The 18,888-nt window shown below is 46.8% G+C and overlaps 1 protein-coding gene across 2 annotated transcripts in view; it reads left to right on the top strand.

Annotated features, from left to right (window-relative positions):
• Window positions 1-18,673, top strand: part of SRPK3 (SRSF protein kinase 3) — a 22,843-nt gene extending 4,170 nt beyond the window's left edge. The window contains exons 3-16 of one of the 2 annotated variants that reach the window (XM_069748440.1): window positions 6,076-6,212; window positions 7,113-7,221; window positions 7,623-7,710; window positions 7,820-7,907; window positions 7,989-8,095; window positions 8,421-8,586; window positions 10,070-10,101; window positions 11,493-11,712; window positions 12,730-12,978; window positions 13,064-13,164; window positions 13,252-13,359; window positions 15,120-15,189; window positions 16,333-16,425; window positions 17,844-18,673. In XM_069748440.1, the coding sequence (XP_069604541.1) occupies window positions 6,076-6,212; window positions 7,113-7,221; window positions 7,623-7,710; window positions 7,820-7,907; window positions 7,989-8,095; window positions 8,421-8,586; window positions 10,070-10,101; window positions 11,493-11,712; window positions 12,730-12,978; window positions 13,064-13,164; window positions 13,252-13,359; window positions 15,120-15,189; window positions 16,333-16,425; window positions 17,844-18,028 (1,753 nt within the window). In that variant the 3' untranslated portion in view covers window positions 18,029-18,673. The remainder of the gene's footprint in view (window positions 1-6,075; window positions 6,213-7,112; window positions 7,222-7,622; window positions 7,711-7,819; window positions 7,908-7,988; window positions 8,096-8,420; window positions 8,587-10,069; window positions 10,102-11,492; window positions 11,713-12,729; window positions 12,979-13,063; window positions 13,165-13,251; window positions 13,360-15,119; window positions 15,190-16,332; window positions 16,426-17,843) is intronic. The other variant, XM_069748441.1, reaches the window with a different exon arrangement.
• Window positions 18,674-18,888: the final 215 nt, after the last annotated feature.

Here is an 18,888-nt window from a genome sequence, read left to right as displayed (position 1 = left end):
AGGATATATGTAACACGTATGTGTTTGTATACATGTATATCCATTATTTGTGTATTGTATAGGAATGCCTGCGGGGTGTGTGTGTGTGTGTATGCAATGCACACATCTATCGATGGATACAATATATGTGAAGATTACTTTTGTAATACTGCCCAAATATATATATATATATATATAATTGTATGTAGTGTGCATGTATACTAGTGCATATATATATATGTGTGTGTGTGTGTATAATCACATGTAGGCATTCAGGGTTCCTTTGTTATTATGAGTGCACAGGTAGACCCGGCCGGGCTGGCTGATTAGCCGCAGCGGTCATCAGACGTCTCCACCCAGATGAACTTTTCTTTTGGGAAGTGAGTCATTCTCCAGACTGTGGCTGCCTCGGCCCCCGTGTGTTTATATATCTGTATGTATACGTGTGATTGTGTAATACATTGATGATTTTTTATATGTACTTGCGTGTGTGATGGCGTGTAGATAATTGACATGTATGTGTGAGCCGGCGTTTTATCGCACACAGATCATCATGACGTGAGGGGCCACTTTGTCTCCTGACTGCATGTGCTCTTACTTACTGAGCCACCATCAGTCAGGCGTCCTACCTATTAGGGCTCTTGCAGTAACGGATTGTTTCCACGTGTTCATCCTTCCAGGACACATACCTGTGTGATAGTGGGCGACTGCTGCCGTCGCTCTTGCTACTTGTTCACACTTTTTTCTTTTAAATCTTCAGCAAAGTCCAAATTATTGTTCTTTTTTCTGCGGATCCTCAGTAAAATCCACAAAACCATTCCCGTTCCCCGCCTCCCCTGATGGTCTCTATACACTAGACGTCATTACATTTTCTGCCGCATCGCTCCTGCATGTGAGCCCCCATCCTTCCACTAACTACCTAGACATATGGTAATAGGACGTGTGTGACGGGACCCCCTCAGGAGGAAGGTATAGGGGCCATCACATCAGGGTGCAGAGGTTTATTTGGTGACTTGGGGCCCGTCCCAGGGTTAACCCTAACATTGTCCTCTTGGTGCTGGCGGTATATAGCGGTAACGCCGCTGACTTGGTCACTGACACGTGGGTTCTCCAGGCTTCCTACGTTGGATCCCTGCCCCCACAGACCAACGGCAGCTGCGGGGTATTTATATCCCTGATGCTGCTGCCAATCTATGTGCGAGCTGTGAAATCATCACCGACCCATTCAAAGCCAGGAAATACATTACGGCGATTCCTGCGTGCACGGCTGCATTACACGAGCGTGCATACAGTACTTCTGCAATATCATGGCTTGTATATACTTTATATATAGGGCTGGATGTATAGAGGGGTTTCCAAGTTGTCTTATCCAGGATGTATGATCCTACCGAATGCAAATGGGCCTCGCACCATAAGCCAAGTGAGGAAAGCCTGTGAGATCCGTCCTTCTCGCCCCTTTATAGACCTTATAAATAGAAATGTGTTATTGCACCCAGGCGAGAACTAGTCGGCTTCCACCCAGACCTGTCATGGCTTCCATTGGGTCCGCACGGGGTTAATCCACATTTTAGCTACCCAACGTGATTTCTGGGCAGAAATTAGTAACTGGATCCAAGAAACTGACTGGGATTGGGGAGCGCCAACCCTCTACCCAAAATCGGTCGCCAGGTCTTGCTTTCAGCAGACAAACCCTTTATAATGTTTGGGTTCCTTTTTGGGAGCACTTTTTTTTTTTTTTACCTTTACTACAACATGTGGCGGCTTTCTATTACACCGTTTATAGAGAGCTTGTGCATATGAAGAATAAATTATATTAGGGACTGTTGAAAGTGAATTATGCTTTGTACATCGCCGCACAATATGTCGGCGCTATACAAATTTCCAGACAATGTAAAATGAACACGTACGAAGTTATTCCAGCGACGACACAACCATTGCTATGGATTTGCATTTGGTCGAAGCAAAATTATCGGTTAATGCGATGGGCTTTTTATTTGGACATTGTTGATAAATGCAATCATCCGCCAACCGCAGGTTGCGCTGACGTCTGACCGCCCAATATTCAGCCGTCTGGTTCATATAAATCTGGATACTTTCCATCTTCTTCATTAAATGCTGCCAAAGTGGCTGCGAGCCAAGACTCTCCGATAGCGTCCGGAATAGGGATAGTAGTGGCGCTGACATGCTTCTGCATCAAATTGCATTAATGTAAAACACATAAAATATAACAAGCAACTAGATAACTCTTCATACTGCAACGTATGCATGGTGAAATAGAACAGAGTTAAGGGTTATACCCATCTCTTCCTTTCATGGCTGAGACAGGAATAGCTTCTTGTAGAGGTCGGGCCCCTGGAGAAGAGGTCACGAAAACTGCTCCACGCTGTTTTTTGATTAACAACTCCCATAAGTATAAATGGAGGTTACAGAAAAAGTGTAACCAAGCCGCAGAGGTAGCCGGTTAAGGCTTGGTTACGTGCAAATTCTTTGCTATAGATCTTGTAATCACTATAAGAAGCCGCCGGATCTCCAGTGCCGGGAGAAGACGGGCGTGATACGTCACATGCCCACTAGATGTGTGCGGCCATGCTCTATACAAGGCCGGACACATCTAGTCGGAATGTGGCTGTACAGTGACTTGTGAAAGCCCCCCTTGGCATTTTTTGTGTTTTGTTATCTCATAACTTGGAATTTCACTGTTTTTTTTTTAGAGTTTGCATCCGTTCATGTAGACACCATGCCGATAACTGAACATTTGGTTTTCTTTTTATTGTGAAGCAAACAATTAGGACAAAATAACTGAAAACTTCAGTGTGCATAACTCTTCAACCCTCTAAAGTCAGTACTTTGTAGAGCCTCCTTTTGTGGTAATTTCAGCTGCAAGTTGCTTTCGATAAGTCTCTATGAGCTTTCCACACTTGGCCACTGCGATTTTTGCCAATTCCTCCAGGCAAAACTGCTCCAGCTCCTTCAAGTTTGCTGTTCACCAGAGGAAACCATCTATTTTTAAGTCTGACCACAGATTCTCCATTGGATTAGGGTCTGAGTTGTGATTAGGCCTCTCCAAAACATTTACATGTTTCCCTTTAAACCACTCGAGTGATGCTTTAGCAGTATGCTTTGGGTCATTGTCTTGTTGGAAGCTGAACCTCTGTCCTAATCTCAAATCACTGACAGGCTGAAACAGGTTTTGCGGAAGAATATCCCATTATTTTGCACCATCCATCTGCCACTGGATTGGGACCATTTTCCTTGTCCCTGCTCCCAAAAAACATCCCCACAGCGTGATTCTGCCACCACCATGTTTCACTCTGGGGATGGTGTTCTTGGGGTGATGAGTTGTGTTGGCTTGGCGCAAGACATAGTGTTTATCTTAATGGGCAAAAAGTTTAATTTTGGTCTCATCTGACCAGAGCACCTCCCTCCATACATTTGGGGAGTCTCCCACATGTCTTTTGACAAACTCAAAACGAATCTTACAATTTTTGTGCAAGTAAAGGCATTTTTTTGGCCATTTTTCTATAAAAGCCACCTCTATTGAGTGTACGTCTCATTGTGGTCGTATGGACAGATACTCCAGTCTCTGCTTGGGAACTCTACAACTCCTTCAGGGTTACCTTTTGGTCTCTGTGCTGCCTCTTTGATTAATGCCCTCCTTGCCCAGTCTAAGAGATTTGATGGGTGGCCCTCTTGGCAGGTTTGCTGTGGTACCATGTTCTCTTCATTCGATGATGATGGATTTGATGGTGCTCTGGGGACCATCAGTGATTGGGGTGTGTATATATATATATATACACACACACACACACACACACACACACACACACACACACACACACACACACACACACACACACACTTTTTTTTTTTATATAACCCAACCCTGACTTGTATTTCTCAAGAACTTTGTCCCTGACTTGTGTGGAGATCTCCTTGGTCTTCATGGTGTTGCTTGGAGATCTCCTTGGTCTTCGTAGTGTTGCTTGGAGATCTCCTTGGTCTTCGTAGTGTTGTTTGGAGATTTCCTTGGTCTTCGTGGTGGTGTTTGGAGATCTCCTTGGTCTTCGTGCTGTTGTTTGGAGATCTCCTTGGTCTTTGTGGTGGTGTTTGGAGATCTACTTCGTCTTCGTGGTGGTGTTTGGAGATCTCCTTGGTCTTCGTGGTGCTGTTTGGAGATCTCCTTGGTCTTCGCGGTGGTGTTTGGAGATCTCCTTGGTCTTCGTGGTGCTGTTTGGAGATCTCCTTGGTCTTCGTGGTGCTGTTTGGAGATCTCCTTGGTCTTCGTGGTGGTGTTTGGAGATCTCCTTGGTCTTCGTGGTGGTGTTTGGAGATCTCCTTGGTCTTCGTGGTGTTGTTATATACACAGACATGTGACACTTAGATGGCACACATGGGGGTGTCCTGTCGCTAAGAATGGGATTTATGTAGGGAATTACTTGCACCACAAATTTTTTGTTGCTTTCGTAGCAAAAGAGGTGAATACATATGCACATGACAATTTTTAGTTATTTGATCCCATAAATGTAATTTATGTTTATTTTTCTCACTTCAGCAACTTAGACTATTTAGTGCTGATGCATCACACACAAATCGGACTACACAAATATTTACAGGTTGTGATGTAACAAAACAGGTAAAAAGCCAAGGGGTGAATACTTATGCAAGCCACTGTAAGTATGTGTGCTCCTGGCACCAGAGAATACCAGCAGCGCGTACTGTGCGATCAGCTTTACACCTCAGACACCCGGTTTTGCCAGTAGGACGCTGTGGCCGACCAGCTGCAGCTGGGAAAACATAGTACGTGGCAGCCATTCAGATGCTATAGACGGGCGGCTTTATAGATACCAGGGCTAAAATTGTTGTATTAGTGTCTGTGTTACACAAAAAAAATGGATTTAGACATCTGAAATTATTCTGGAATATATATGTATGAATCCATAGATTGATCCTATTAATTGATTCTAGATTGGGCTGGGTACATTGGTTTTAGGGTTAGGTACTGACCGGTGATCCTTTTTGTAGAAAATGCCCAATTTACCATTCATTCCCAATACATGTATTTCCCATCCTCTATTGCGGCCGGGCTCAGTTTGAGCCCATCGGCCAATGAATTCTCGCAACTGTTAGTTAAGGAGCCATCTGGCTGTTATAATGTAGATATTACACTTAGTAAACACTTGTGATGTCTTTATCTGATATTCTAGCTTTGCCAAAAATGTGGCCTTTAGGCCGGGATCACACATACGCGAGATACGTGCGAGTCTCGCAGGTGAAAACCAAGCTCTGGCGCCGGCACTTGGGAGCAGAGCGTGCGGCTCCATGTATTGCTGTGCGGCTGCACGCTCCGCTCCGAAGTGCCAGCGCCAGAGCTTGGTTTTCACCTGCGAGACTCGCACGTATCTCGCGTATGTGTGATCCCGGCCTTATATTGATTTTATATAGGATTCTTAAATCCCTTTACAATGGTCATCAGGTTTTTGCAATGTTTGAGCAGCATGATGTAGGGGCAGAGACCCTGATTCCAATGATGTGTCACTTGTTGGGCTGCTTACAGTCATTGTGATACAATCCCTGTTTTATCTGCTGCAGATCAAGCAGAACTCGGAATACTGAGCTGTTTATTACCCCACCCACACCTCCGATTGGCAGCTCACTGTACATAAGCGGAAAGCTGCCAATGGGGGCGTGACTGGACTAGGAGGAATGAGACCCTTAGTCCTGTAGGGATAATCTCCTGCTGATAAAACGCTAATTATATTGAAACAGCAAAACAAAACCTAGTAAGTGACACATCGCTGGAATCAGGGTCTTGTGCTGCTCTCAAATTACATAGTAAAACTGCTGTCAGATTCCAGCACCGCAGCTGAATTGTGAAGCCTTTTGCATGGTTGACTTGCCTTGCTTCTATGGTTTCCAGTCTCTACAATACAGGATTTTGTATTTTGGGCACCTGAATGCTAATCATTACATATGAGCAATTAAATTTTCACCATGAATCAAATTGCCCGTCCCTGCTGATCCTACTCGGTGCCCATATCTAACGGTCAAATACTTCTTCTTGTAAAGATTCTCAATCTTTCTTCTGTTTTCTTACAGCATCATTGACCCTAGCCTACAGGATGTGCCCATGTCCCCAGGACCCCCTCCTACCCCACCGACGCCAGTGCTGCCTCCTCCAGGGCCGCTGGGCTCTGACAATGAGGAACAGGAGGATCCTGGAGATTATTGTAGAGGTGAGAAGAGACCTTCATTTTCATCTTAATTGCCTGTGTATTTAATGCCATTATCTATCTATTATTCTCTCACTACAATAACTGCTTTTTTTTTTTTCTTCCCAATTTTTTTTTCTGAATCCCAGTGCATGCTGGGAAACTCAAATGAAGCGTCATCAGGGGGCATAGGTTGTGATCACTGTCGCAGCCCCTGCCCTCTCTCCCTGTAACAATGCGTCATTCGTCCCCTTCCTTTCACAGGAGCTTGGCTATGGTCTGCGCTGTCACCGTACGATGTGCACAATGACAGTGCGCTCTGTCGCTGGTTCAGATCAGCAGTAACGAGCTGGCAAAAGAGTGCACTGTCAGTGCGCGTTGTAAGACGAATACCCAACTTGCACATCACATCACTTGCAGGGGCGGCGCTGGTTTGGTCAAGTAATCATCTTAGCAATGCATGCTGATAGTGCGCTCACTTGGAGGCTCACAAACAAAGAAACTTCATATCAGTATTTTTTCATGGTTTCCATGGACAGATAGAAATGCGTGGGGAGGAATCTTTATAAGATCTGTGCTATCGGTGTCACACTGGAGGTAGGAGCGTCAGTCAAGGGTTCGGTTACTTTCGATGGCAGGCCACCAAACCACAGAAATTTCAACGAAACCTAGAATACCTCATTAGTCCATTGGGTCCATCGGTTGCCATTCCGATCCGTTGTCGCCTCAAATTTCCAAGGCGCCAGACGTCTTCTTAAAACATAGATGTTATTATGTCGCCAAGCTAAAATAAAGGCAACAGGACACGGCATCCTGAGAAAAGCCTTTGTAAAGTGGATATATCCGTGTGCAGTGTAGAGTGCTTATGGGGGATTCATTATTTGAAAAGTTTAAAAAGTTTTTATGTTTATTTCTGTCTTTTAGGGGGCTACTACCCAGTGAAAGTTGGGGACCTTTTTAATGGCCGGTACCATGTCGTTCGAAAGCTTGGATGGGGTCACTTCTCCACCGTATGGCTGTGCTGGGACCTTCAGTAAGTTTCTTGTAGAAATCAGAGTGGTGTGACTTAAAGGGGCTCTTCAGTACTTTTTTTTTTGACCTAATAATATATACAGGGTGAGTGAAGAAGAAACCCAGAACTGGCCATTGCAATGTAGAAAGAAATGTTTGGGAGCTCGGCCATGCCCCTCTCCTCCCTGTCACTGTTCTGTGTCTGGCTGTAGGACAACTAGCTGCAGCAGAAGCCCTCTCCTGCAATGAGACAAATGTATTGTTAAAGGGATTGTCCAGTATGATTATACCAAATCAGTGGGGGTCCTACTGCCAGACCCAGGACAGTGAGGGGGCCATAGCCGAGCTCCTAAACATTTTGTTTTGGGTTTCTTATTGCCTTCCCCTGTTCTCTATTGATTTCTGTGTTTCTTCTGATTACAGACGGAAACGTTTCGGAGCTCTTAAAGTGGTGAAGAGCGCGGTGCATTATACGGAGACGGCCATCGATGAGATCAAACTGCTGAAATGTGTGAGTATCCCTCCCGTCGGGCTGCACACGCTGTCACTGATACGCTGACGGGCCCTGCTCCAGGGTCAGTCTCCATGTCACAGTACCCCCTTCTCCGCTGCCTTCTCAGGTTAGAGACAGTGACCCGAGCGACCCCAAGCGGGAGATGATTGTGCAGCTTATTGATGACTTCAAGATATCCGGTGTGAACGGTGTACGTATCCTTTACAGCCGCCATATCTGGGTTTGGGTGGGATTGGTAAGACCCTCAGTAAGGGTATTTGCCTTAACCAGCTCAGATGTCTGCATGGTGCTGGAGGTGCTCGGACACCAGTTACTGAAGTGGATCATCAAATCTAATTATGAAGGCCTCCCCTTACCCTGCGTGAAGAGCATCATACGTCAGGTAAGTTCTCACCTGCGATACTCGCCAATCTCCAAGTTGTGAAAGTTACGTGAAAACTTTGGTGGCGACACCGACAACTTTGGCCACCACGTTGCAGCACAGTACAAGTGATTGGCGTCTCCTTATGACCCCTATGGTATCAGGACTGTTTCAGCTGGGTGTGACTTGCTTGGTGATGTCGTGGTACCCTATGGGGGGCAGTGTGATTTAGTGGGGACACAATATCATAATGTGATATGATATTTGGCTGCACGACCTGTGCCACGACCAGGGTGTGGCCCCCAACCTTAGCAATATATTTCGCTCTCATGTTTCGGTCACTCAGGTATTACAAGGCTTGGATTATCTCCACACCAAATGCAAGATCATCCATACCGATATTAAGCCGGAGAACATCTTAATGTGTGTAGAGGAGGGGTACATCCGACGCCTCGCTGCCGAGGCCACCCTTTGGCAGCAGTCTGGAGAGCCTCCACCCTCTGGATCTGCAGGTAAGGATTTTCTCTTGACCCTCATGGTCCTTCCATTGCAGCAAAGACTTTTGGAGACCACTTTAGAAGAAATGTTGCTTGAATTGTTCTTTGAGCGGATCGATTCGAGGGACTGCGGCTCATCGTCCGGATTGGTGAGAGACCTGCAAATCTTTTTACCTTCTAACATCCCCATGATTTGTCCAAAGAGGACGCCGGAAGGTAGGAGATTTGCGACCTCTCGTCTAGCGGCCAGATACCACTGACCTGGGCTGGATGCCCGCAGATCGATCTGCTCATCTCTCGTCAGTTCCCCCGGGAACGTAACTCCCTATATATTATTACAGCCTGGGGTCCATCTACAGGTTCTGTGCCGCCGTATACCGCTGGTGGAAACGGAGAACCATGCGAAACATCAGATCACTTCCGTATAAAGGGCTATTCCGCTTATTACAAGCGCCCCCGACCCAGAGGAGAATGCCATTTATTTATTGTTATGGTGTCTCTGACTCCTGGATCATAGATGATAATGATTAGATAAGTGGGGGTGCTAAGACCACCGCCTAACTTTGAGACTGCTGATGTTAGTTGAGCGCTGTCTCTGGTGGTCCCAACGAGATGAAATTGAGGGGTAGTACACATGCACGACCAATCTGATCTGATAGTGATCACCTATCTTTTAGGAATACCCCTTTAAAGGGAGCCAGTCAGCAGAAAATGACTGTTCAAACAAAGCACAGCTTCCCCACTTACTAGTTTTCCATCTATCTCCGTCACCCTTTCCTTGATTGACAGCTCTGGCTTTGCCGTAGGTAGAGAGGGGCCGAGACAGATAGAAAACATTTAGGAGGGAAGGTGCACTGAATGCTTGGCGATGCCGAGGGTGCACCGAGCGCCTGTGCTTGGTTTGAACAGTCATTATGTGTTGACAGGCTCATTTAAGGAATTTCTTATTTTTATTTCTAAGGGTATGTGCACACATCAGGATTTCTTGCAGAAATTTTCCTGGCAAAAGCCAGACATTTCTGCCAGAAATCCGCATGCGTTTTTTTCACGTTTTGATGCGTTTTTTGTGCGTTTTTTCTCAAATGCATAGAATAGCGGGAAAAACGCAGAAAATCAGCAAAATTAATGAACATGCTGCTTTTTTTACCGCGATGCATTTTTTCACGGAAAAAAACGCATCATGTGCACAAAACATGCAGAATGCATTCTAAATGATAGGATGCATAATGTATGCGTTTTAATGAGTTTTATAGCGTTTTTATCGCGAAAAAAAAACGAGAAAAAAACTGAACGTGTGCACATGGCCTAAAGCGTCCCCTTCTATTGCACCCTAATACTAACTGCACAGGTCCGCACCGTGCGCCTGGCCTGTACGGCTCCGACTTTCACTGCTAACGACATATTATTATTTTCCTTATCTCATCTAAGGGTGTTCTTTCTTTCTTTCTTCCTTTGTGTTTTCCTCCTCCTTTCTGCTCTTCTGTCTGGGTACAATCAGTCAGCTCTGCGCCTCCTACACGTCACAACTTGGTAAGTGGCACAGACGCCATCGCCTCTTTATGGAGACATAGCTGTCGTCGGCGTCCACATGACAACACTGCCTGTCCGGCAGTTCAATGTTACCTAAGCCCCCCTAGTGGTAGGCGGTGAGCATGTCAGCTTATCATTAGTGCGCTCGTACTCGTACCCCCCTGCACATTTTTTTCCTATGTAACGCAGGGACTATTTTTAATTATGACAGTATGTTATGTAATTGCTATTTATGCGATTGCCAGACGATGAATTAAGAATGTGACGGCTCCATAAAAAGGCTCTGCAGTCTGTGACGTCTGTGAGTTATCGGTTGCTGTGCGTGTCTTTGGTGTATTCTGTTAATCTGGCATTACAAAATATTCTGGAGTATCGGATGGGAAAAAAAAGAAATGACCAATCGTTATTAAAACGTTGATATCACGCCATTACTTATCGGCTGCATATTATTGGTGACGTGGCTGATATTAAAGGGGTTGTGCCGCCTTGGACAGCCCCTACCCAGATGACCCATTAAGGCATATTGATGTCCTCTGGGGGGTGCTCATGATCGGAGACCCGCTGTCGATACGTAGTGCTGCTCTTTTCCTGGGGTCCGCCATCTTCTTTGAAGATTTGTCCTGGGATTTGACCACCCATACTTCCATTATATTAATCTGATGACATCCCCTTTAAATGTTGCTATACACATTAGCTGAACGCCGGTAGAATCGGCCGACCATGTGATGTGTGTGGGGGGGTGTCCAGACTCTCCCACTCGATGTCAGGTGAAAAAAGGATCGGGCATGTTGAATTTCAACATGTCTGATCTGTTTGCTCTGAAGAAGATAGAGTGCCGCCAGAGGTGTCTTCCCACATACCGAGCTCAGCATGCGTGCATGTGTATGAAGGGGTCGGCAGAGATGGCCGTCCTGTGAACGAACTGTTCTCTAAAGTGTCTGACCAAAGTTTGCTTAAAGGGGTTATCCAGCCAAGAACAATTTAAAAAAAAAAAAAAAGCTCACAATGGGTTAAAACCGATCGCAATTGCAACTTTCCTTCTGTTGCTTTCTGGTCTCCCGCTGGTATCTGCACCTGTACTTTCTTACTGCAGTGATGACGCCTTAGCATGAGCATCTAATGGCTGCAGCCAATCACTACAGCCATTGATTGACGGGAGCGGTCACAGACACCATTGCTGCAGCAGGATGTATAGGGAAGCATCGTAACGGGAGCAGGTAACACGACTATTAATTCTGTAAGCATTTTACCCCATTCTGAACTGCTTGTAATTTGTTTTTCTCTTGGCTGTGACCATGCCTTTAAAACGGTACTTAGGAGCGATGTCACTTGTGCCTCATGTGCGTTTTCTCCGTATAACTTGGTCGCCATGTTCTTCTTGTTCATCGCAGAATGAGAAAGTCTCCAAAAACAAGAAGAAGAAGTTAAAAAGACAACAGAAGCGGCAACAGAAACTTCTGGAAGAGAGACTGCGGGACATCCACAACATGGAGGAGCTGGGGTCTGGCAATGGCCGTCTAGGGACCCCCATCCTAGAGCCATATCAGCAGGGACTCGACGAGCAGTCATGGGGCTCCCGAATAAGCCACGAAGCTGCTGGCAACGGGGAGAGTGAGTATCTGCTGCAGGCAGTATGAGCAATCCACACATTGTCCTCTCCTGGCACAGGCAAACATCCCCACTACCCCTACCTAACTGCTTCTGTGCCGCTGTTGCTATTGATCACAGCATCTAAGGGGTAAAACACACTTGATCGGAGGTTGCCAATCACCTAACTGCTTCTGTGCCCCTGTTGCTATTGATCGCAGCATCTAGGGGTAAAATGCCCGGGAATGGAGGTCGCCAATCACCTAACTGCTTCTGTGCCGCTGTTGCTATTGATCACAGCATCTAAGGGCTATAATGTCCTTGATCGGAGGTTGCCAATCACCTAACTGCTTCTGTGCCCCTGTTGCTATTGATCGCAGCATCTAGGGGTAAAATGCCCGGGAATGGAGGTCGCCAATCACCTAACTGCTTCTGTGCCGCTGTTGCTATTGATCACAGCATCTAAGGGCTATAATGTCCTTGATCGGAGGTTGCCAATCACCTAACTGCTTCTGTGCCCCTGTTGCTATTGATCGCAGCATCTAAGGGGTAAAATGCCCGGGAATGGAGGTCGCCAATCACCTAACTGCTTCTGTGCCGCTGTTGCTATTGATCACAGCATCTAAGGGCTATAATGTCCTTGATCGGAGGTTGCCAATCACCTAACTGCTTCTGTGCCCCTGTTGCTATTGATCGCAGCATCTAAGGGGTATAACGCCCAGGATCAAAAGTTGCCAATCCCATCTTTGCCTCTGTGGCATATACCATTGTGTTCTTACATGGTGTTCTATCAGGCAAACATATTTGATTTGGGTGCAGAGGGTTAAATAAAAAAAAAATGATAGTGAAATTCCTTTTGTCCCGCATCTGATAATCCAGAAAGTCTGATAGTCTGGACAGCACTAATTTATATGCTTTTCCACAGCAGATTGGTAATCCAAAATATCCGCTAATTCATCCCCCATCAGATCGGGATTGTTGCGTGTATAAATATGATTTTTACAAACCCGGACACAATTTTCTCTTTCCATCCCATGTCAGATCCCTTTCCCGGGGACAGTGAAGGTGCGGACTCCTCCTTGGGAAGTGGAGGAACCACTTACCTGGCTCAGAGTCCTCAGTCCTCCAGCGCCTACGAGAACTGCAACGGGTTCAGCAACGGTCCTCGCGGCATCAGTCCTGATACACACACGTCCGGTTTCTCCAGCTCGGCCTTCTCCGCCACCTCAGGCTCTGCCATATCTGGACTCTCCGGAGGACGGGAAAGAGGAGGCCTTCTGTCCCCGAGTTGTGAGTCCAGCATAGACACCACTTCACATTCACCTTCCGGAAAGTGAGAAAACCTAGAAAAACCTTTCCTTTTCTACATTTCTAGTGTCCCTCAAAGCTGCAGATTTCCTGACTAACCCCCTGGAACCACAAAACGCAGATAAGATCTCAGTGAAACTGGCAGATTTGGGCAATGCATGCTGGGTGGTGAGTATACTGGTGACGGGGGTGACCCGGTCGCAGTCTACAGGTGTAGATGACTATAACGGCGCTCGTTATCCTTCTTTTTTGCAGCACAAGCACTTCACTGACGACATTCAGACGCGGCAGTATCGTGCCTTGGAGGTTTTAATAGGTGCCGGATATGGAACGCCTGCTGATATTTGGAGCACTGCTTGTATGGTGGGTTAGGACCCTTTTCAATGGGTGGTACCTAAAGTACAGTACACGGGACAGTCAGGGAGCTTCAGTACTTCAAGTGACCTCATCATTGAAATTTCCAAGCGTTTCCTGCTTGTTCAGTGTCTGCACAAAGCCTGTAGTGTAGGAAGGTGGTTCATTTTATTTAAAAGCCTTTCTGTGAGATGGTAAGAGGGTGTCTGACAACACATTATCCACTAACAAAAGTGTGACTGTCGCTCTGACCTGTAATACAGGTTGGACCCCAGGATAGGTCCTAACTAGCGTTGGGGCAAATCGATTCTTGGAAACCAGGTCCATCGGCCATGTCAGTAGGCAGCCCTGAATACCGCCTCCGGGGTCTCTTGATTTCCCGGCTTACAAGGATGAAGTCACACCAAAAGAGGAGCTAGGGATAACGTTTGGTAAGTGGCGGTATTCAGGGGCGACAGGTTACAGACGTGGCCGGTACGGGCTATAGTTGACAGATGGGGCTATTCAGGGACTACAAGTTACAGACATGGACGATGATACTCTGGAAAGGGCTACAGCTTACAGACGTGGCCGATAGGGTCGAATCAGGGGCTACAGGTTACAAATGTGGCCGATGGGGCCTATTCAGGGGCGACAGCTTACAGACGTGGCCGACAGGGTCTAATCAGGGGCTGCAGGTTACAGATGGGACCTATTCAGGGGCTACAGGTTATAGACTTGGCCTATTTAGGCCTACAGGTTACAAATGTGGCCAATGGGGCCTATTCAGGGGCGACAGCTTAGGCTACTTTCACACTGGCGTCGGTACGGGGCCGTCGCCATGCGTCGGCCCGACGCAAACTGCGAAAAAAATGAACAACGGGGGCAGCGGATGCAGTTTTACAACGCATCCGCTGCCCCATTGTAAGGTCCGGGGAGGAGGGGGCGGAGTTTCGGCCGCGCATGCGCGGTCGGAAATGGTGGACACGACGCACAAAAAAACGTTACATGCAACTTTTTTTGTGCCGATGGTCTGCCAAAACCCGACGCATCTGTCGCATGACGGATGCGACTTGTGGCCATACGTCGCAATGCGTCGCTAATGCCAGTCTATGGAGGAAAAAGTGCATCCTGCGGGCAACTTTGCAGGATGCATTTTTTCTCCAAAATGACGCATTGCGACGTACGTCACACAATGCTAGTGTGAAAGTAGCCTTACAGACCTGACCGATAGGGTCTAATTAGGGGCTGCAGGTTACAGACGTGGCCGATAAGGCCTATTCAGAAGCTACAGGTTACAGACATGGCTGATAAGGCCTATTCAGGGGCTACAGGTTACAGATGGGACCTATTCAGGGGCTACAGGTTACAGACGTGGCCTATGGGGCATATTCAGGGGCTACAGGTTACAGATGGGGCCTATTCAAAGACTACAGGTTACAGAAGTGGCCTATATAGGGGCTACAGGATACAGATGTGGCTGATAGGGTCTATTCAGGGTCTACAGGTTACAGACTTGGCCTACCTAGGGACTACAGGCTACAGACGTGGCCGATAGGGGCTATAGGTTACAGATGGGGCCTATTAAGGGGCTACAGGTTACAAATTTGGCCGATAGGGCTATTCAGGGGCTACAGGTTACAGACGTGGCCGATAGGGCCGGTTCCTGGCAATAGCTTTACACCATCTCTAGTCCTACATTTGACTCACCCAGAGGATGTGCTGCAAAATGATGGAAATTGTTATATATCTAAATGAACTAATTTATCCTGTATTGGTTTCTCCTCTAGGCCTTTGAGCTGGCGACCGGCGATTATCTCTTTGAGCCTCATTCGGGGGAAGATTACACACGTGATGAAGGTAGGCAACTATCCGAAATGTGTCTCCGCCAATGGGGCTGTGAAACGATGCTTCTCTTGCTGGATTCAGGACTCGCTTGAAGTCGCGGTCCAGCATGAAAAGTTTCAGTCCTGGTGCATCTGCGAAGGAGGAAGCTGAGGCCGGACGCTGCAGATGATATCCAGCTATAATTTGCACTCGCCCCAGTAACGTTTCATCGTGTTATCAGCCCTCGTATCAATAAAGGAGTCCATGTACTCTCCGATTGTCACATTTCGGGACGGACAGTAGTGATACTGAGGGTAACGGCACAGTTTTGCTCTCCAGGACTGCAGTAGTATCTGAGATGGGATGATGCTGTAGGGTAACTTGCAGTCCCAGGTAAATCAATAAATGGTGTCCTGAGCATCTGTTTTCAGTGTGTTCGTGGGCTTCCTCCACATGCTTTCTTCCACAGTGCACTTGTACCCCATACACACCAGATAGCTGCCAGCCGCGCGATTGGTGCAACCACTGTGTGGCCAACCGCTATCTGTCCCGACTCCCACATACACAGGAGCGCCCGCTCTGCCTGTCGTCTGTATGAGACAGCCGCTGTCAGATTCCTGTGGCGGTGGCTTATCTCACCAGAAACAAAAAGATCGGCAATCCAAAACCGGACGTGCTGGATTGTTATCTTCCCCGACAACACCTGTCATGGGGGAGTTGGGGAAGATTGGCACATTGTCTCGCGATCCCTACAGCTACAGAGCTAACTTTATTCGACCCTCCAACAAACTAAATTGACATCTGCTGGAAGCAAGAGGTCTGCCGCAGCCCTCACTTCTGAAGGAAGGGGAGAGTGCTGAAACCGCCAGCGCTGATTGGCAGCAGGGATAGCGTGACATAATAATGTCACGCGATCTCCGGGAGAGCCAGTGCCGACACGGCTGGAACGCCACGTGAAGGGTTTGTCCGAATAGAGTGGGCAGCCCATTTAAGAAAAGATATCGCTTCTTCATTATAATACAGTGTGTGAGTCTGAGATTGGAAAATCAGATTCCGATCCTCGCGAAGGAGGTAAGTGATTACAATCTGCCTACAACACTACAGAGTATGACGGCGCTATAAAAGCCAGTGGAATAACTGCAGCCTTCCTTTCTAACTCGTCTTGTCCTGTTCCAGATCACATAGCACATATCATTGAGCTTCTAGGAGACATCCCCCCGCATTTTGCACTATCTGGTCGTTATTCCCGAGAGTACTTCACGAGGAGAGGTAAGCGACTGATGCTCAATTACCTGCTACTATTCTTTATATTTCATTAATTTTTCTTTTTTTTTTTTTTTTAAAGTCCTCATAGATTACTTGAATTTACAGTCGCTTGTACTATTAGTATTGCAGTACATAGGGATCTTTAACCATCTCCTGGGCTTCATAGAAGCACAAAAATAGCATAGATCGGCCTTTATTAGGTCCTCGGCCTCCATAGGAGACCATCCACACCCTGCAATCATATCATGGGGGGCCAGTATGCCTCCAAATCAGATCAGGAGATTTAAAGCAATAAATGATGGCGGCAGAGATTGGATCCAGCTCCTGTCGTTGCTGTTAGTGGCCGATTCTGGCCACCTAAGACAACCGGCAGCGGTCTCCGATCCTTACTCGCGCCATACGCCTGCACGCGACATGCGCAGTGCATAGATGACAGATAAAGCTACGTAATGATATGCCAGCACAAAATAGTAACTAAAATTCTTAAGGTTAAAAATAAGATCACGTAATAAGGGGGAAAAAAAGGGTAACGTTGCCAGAGCGTAGAAAGCCTAAAAAGTGCCATGTGCTATAATGGTAAAAGGACTCGTAATGTCTCCTAATAGAAGCAGGGGGCGGCCTGAATAATAACATTATAATGAATATAAAAATATCTGAGCTGCTCAAGAGACAACCTGAGAATATCTCTTCAAAGGGAATCTGTCACCAGATTTTGATAATCTGAGAGCAACATCTGAGACCCTGATTCCTGTGATGTATCACTTATTGGGAGGCTTGCTGGTTTTGATAGAATCAGAGTTTTATCAGAAAGAGATTATCACTAGAAAACTTGCTGCCTCGTAGTTCAACCCCGCCCCCAGCACTGATTGGAACCAGGAATGCATAGTGTACACAGGTAGCAGCCAATCGGTGATGTGGGCGGGGTTATACACAGCTCAGCATTCACATCTACAGATGGCCTCTCACACTTGGTCTTGGCCTGAGGAGGGTTCTGCACAAGCATGACGTGCGCCATGAGCTCGCACATACGCAGAATCTTCCCGGGTCAAAGGGTTTTATTGAATTTTTTATTATTATTATATACATTTTTCGCCTATCCGCAGGGATACATAAGTATATAATCAGTGGGGGTCCGACAGTAGGAGCCCCATCTATTTGACATCAGGGGTCCAGGGTAAATGAAGTGGAGATGTCTATGGTGGTCTGACTGCTTATATTGATGGTCACACATCCTCACCACCGCTCTAGAATCTGAGACTCGCACCGATCTGGACAAAAAGGACCCCCGAAGTCTCTAGTCTGATGGGGGGGGGGTGCGTATTGTCTGACCACCGCTTTATTACACAGGGGAATCCAGATCATGTGACCATTCATACTAGTGTGAAAGCCCCCTTTAACTCTACCACCTTCCATTTTGGCAGGAGACCTTCGGCACATACAGAACCTGAAGCACTGGGGCCTGTTCGAGGTCCTGGTGGAGAAATACGAGTGGTCACTAGAAGAAGCCACTCAGTTCTCAGACTTTCTGCTGCCCATGTTGGAGTGTATTCCAGAGAAGAGGGCCACCGCCGCACAGTGCCTGCAGCACCCCTGGCTTCACTCCTAACCCCTGCTGCTGGCGGAGGCCGTGGCCCGGCCAAGGACACGTCATATAAAGGACCCAATTCCACAGATGATGAAATGTTGATATGACTAATGGTTAGTGGGTACCGGTCCATCAGTGCAAGCCTGGACACGTGACTCTTGCCACCTGGACACCAGAAATGCCTGATATTAGAAGGGTTCCTTTACTTTTTGGATATTTTTTTTTTAGAGCTTTGTGGTCTAATATGATTGCCTGGATGGCCACCACCCCCGCGGCCTGGGTGGCCTCCACTCCCGCGGCCTGGGTGGCCTCCCCTCTTTCTTATAGCTACAGAATTTCTATATTATTAAGTCTCTTCCTTTTCAAACGAGGTTATCCCACAAAAAAAAAGGGTTAAAGGATTAAAAAAGGGTTTTCCTCTTTATAATGCAGCCTGGATCCTCCAGTACACGAGCGGTGGAGTTATTCCTGTGACTGTACAGGCCAGGGCAGTAGTAGCAGCATAATTGGGCCCCCTAACAAGTATGTAAAGCAATATACAGACACTGGAGCGGTTTTTGATTTTTTTTTTTTTTTTACTTATGTTTTGCTTCATCTTGCAGAGTACATGAATGTTGTATAATGAGACGAGCCCTTTTTAAGCTATATTTTTAAAGCCGTATTAGCAGTTTGTGTATTTTGCATCAAAAACTGAATTGGATCCAACCGATGGGCCAGATTTACCGTTATGATTTTTGGGCTCCGTAGTAGCCATCTGTTTTGCAGAGATATGCTCCCTGCAAATATTGTTTTAGCTTCGAGAAACGACAGAACGTGGAAAGGTGGGCACAAAAAATTGAATAGGTCTGTGCTTTGTCACAGCACTCCAATAGGTTGTTTGG

The sequence above is a fragment of the Ranitomeya imitator genome, chromosome 2 (genome assembly GCF_032444005.1).
Source record: "Ranitomeya imitator isolate aRanImi1 chromosome 2, aRanImi1.pri, whole genome shotgun sequence".
NCBI classification, from domain to species: domain Eukaryota; kingdom Metazoa; phylum Chordata; class Amphibia; order Anura; family Dendrobatidae; genus Ranitomeya; species Ranitomeya imitator.
This window is presented reverse-complemented; position numbering and strand designations above follow the sequence as displayed.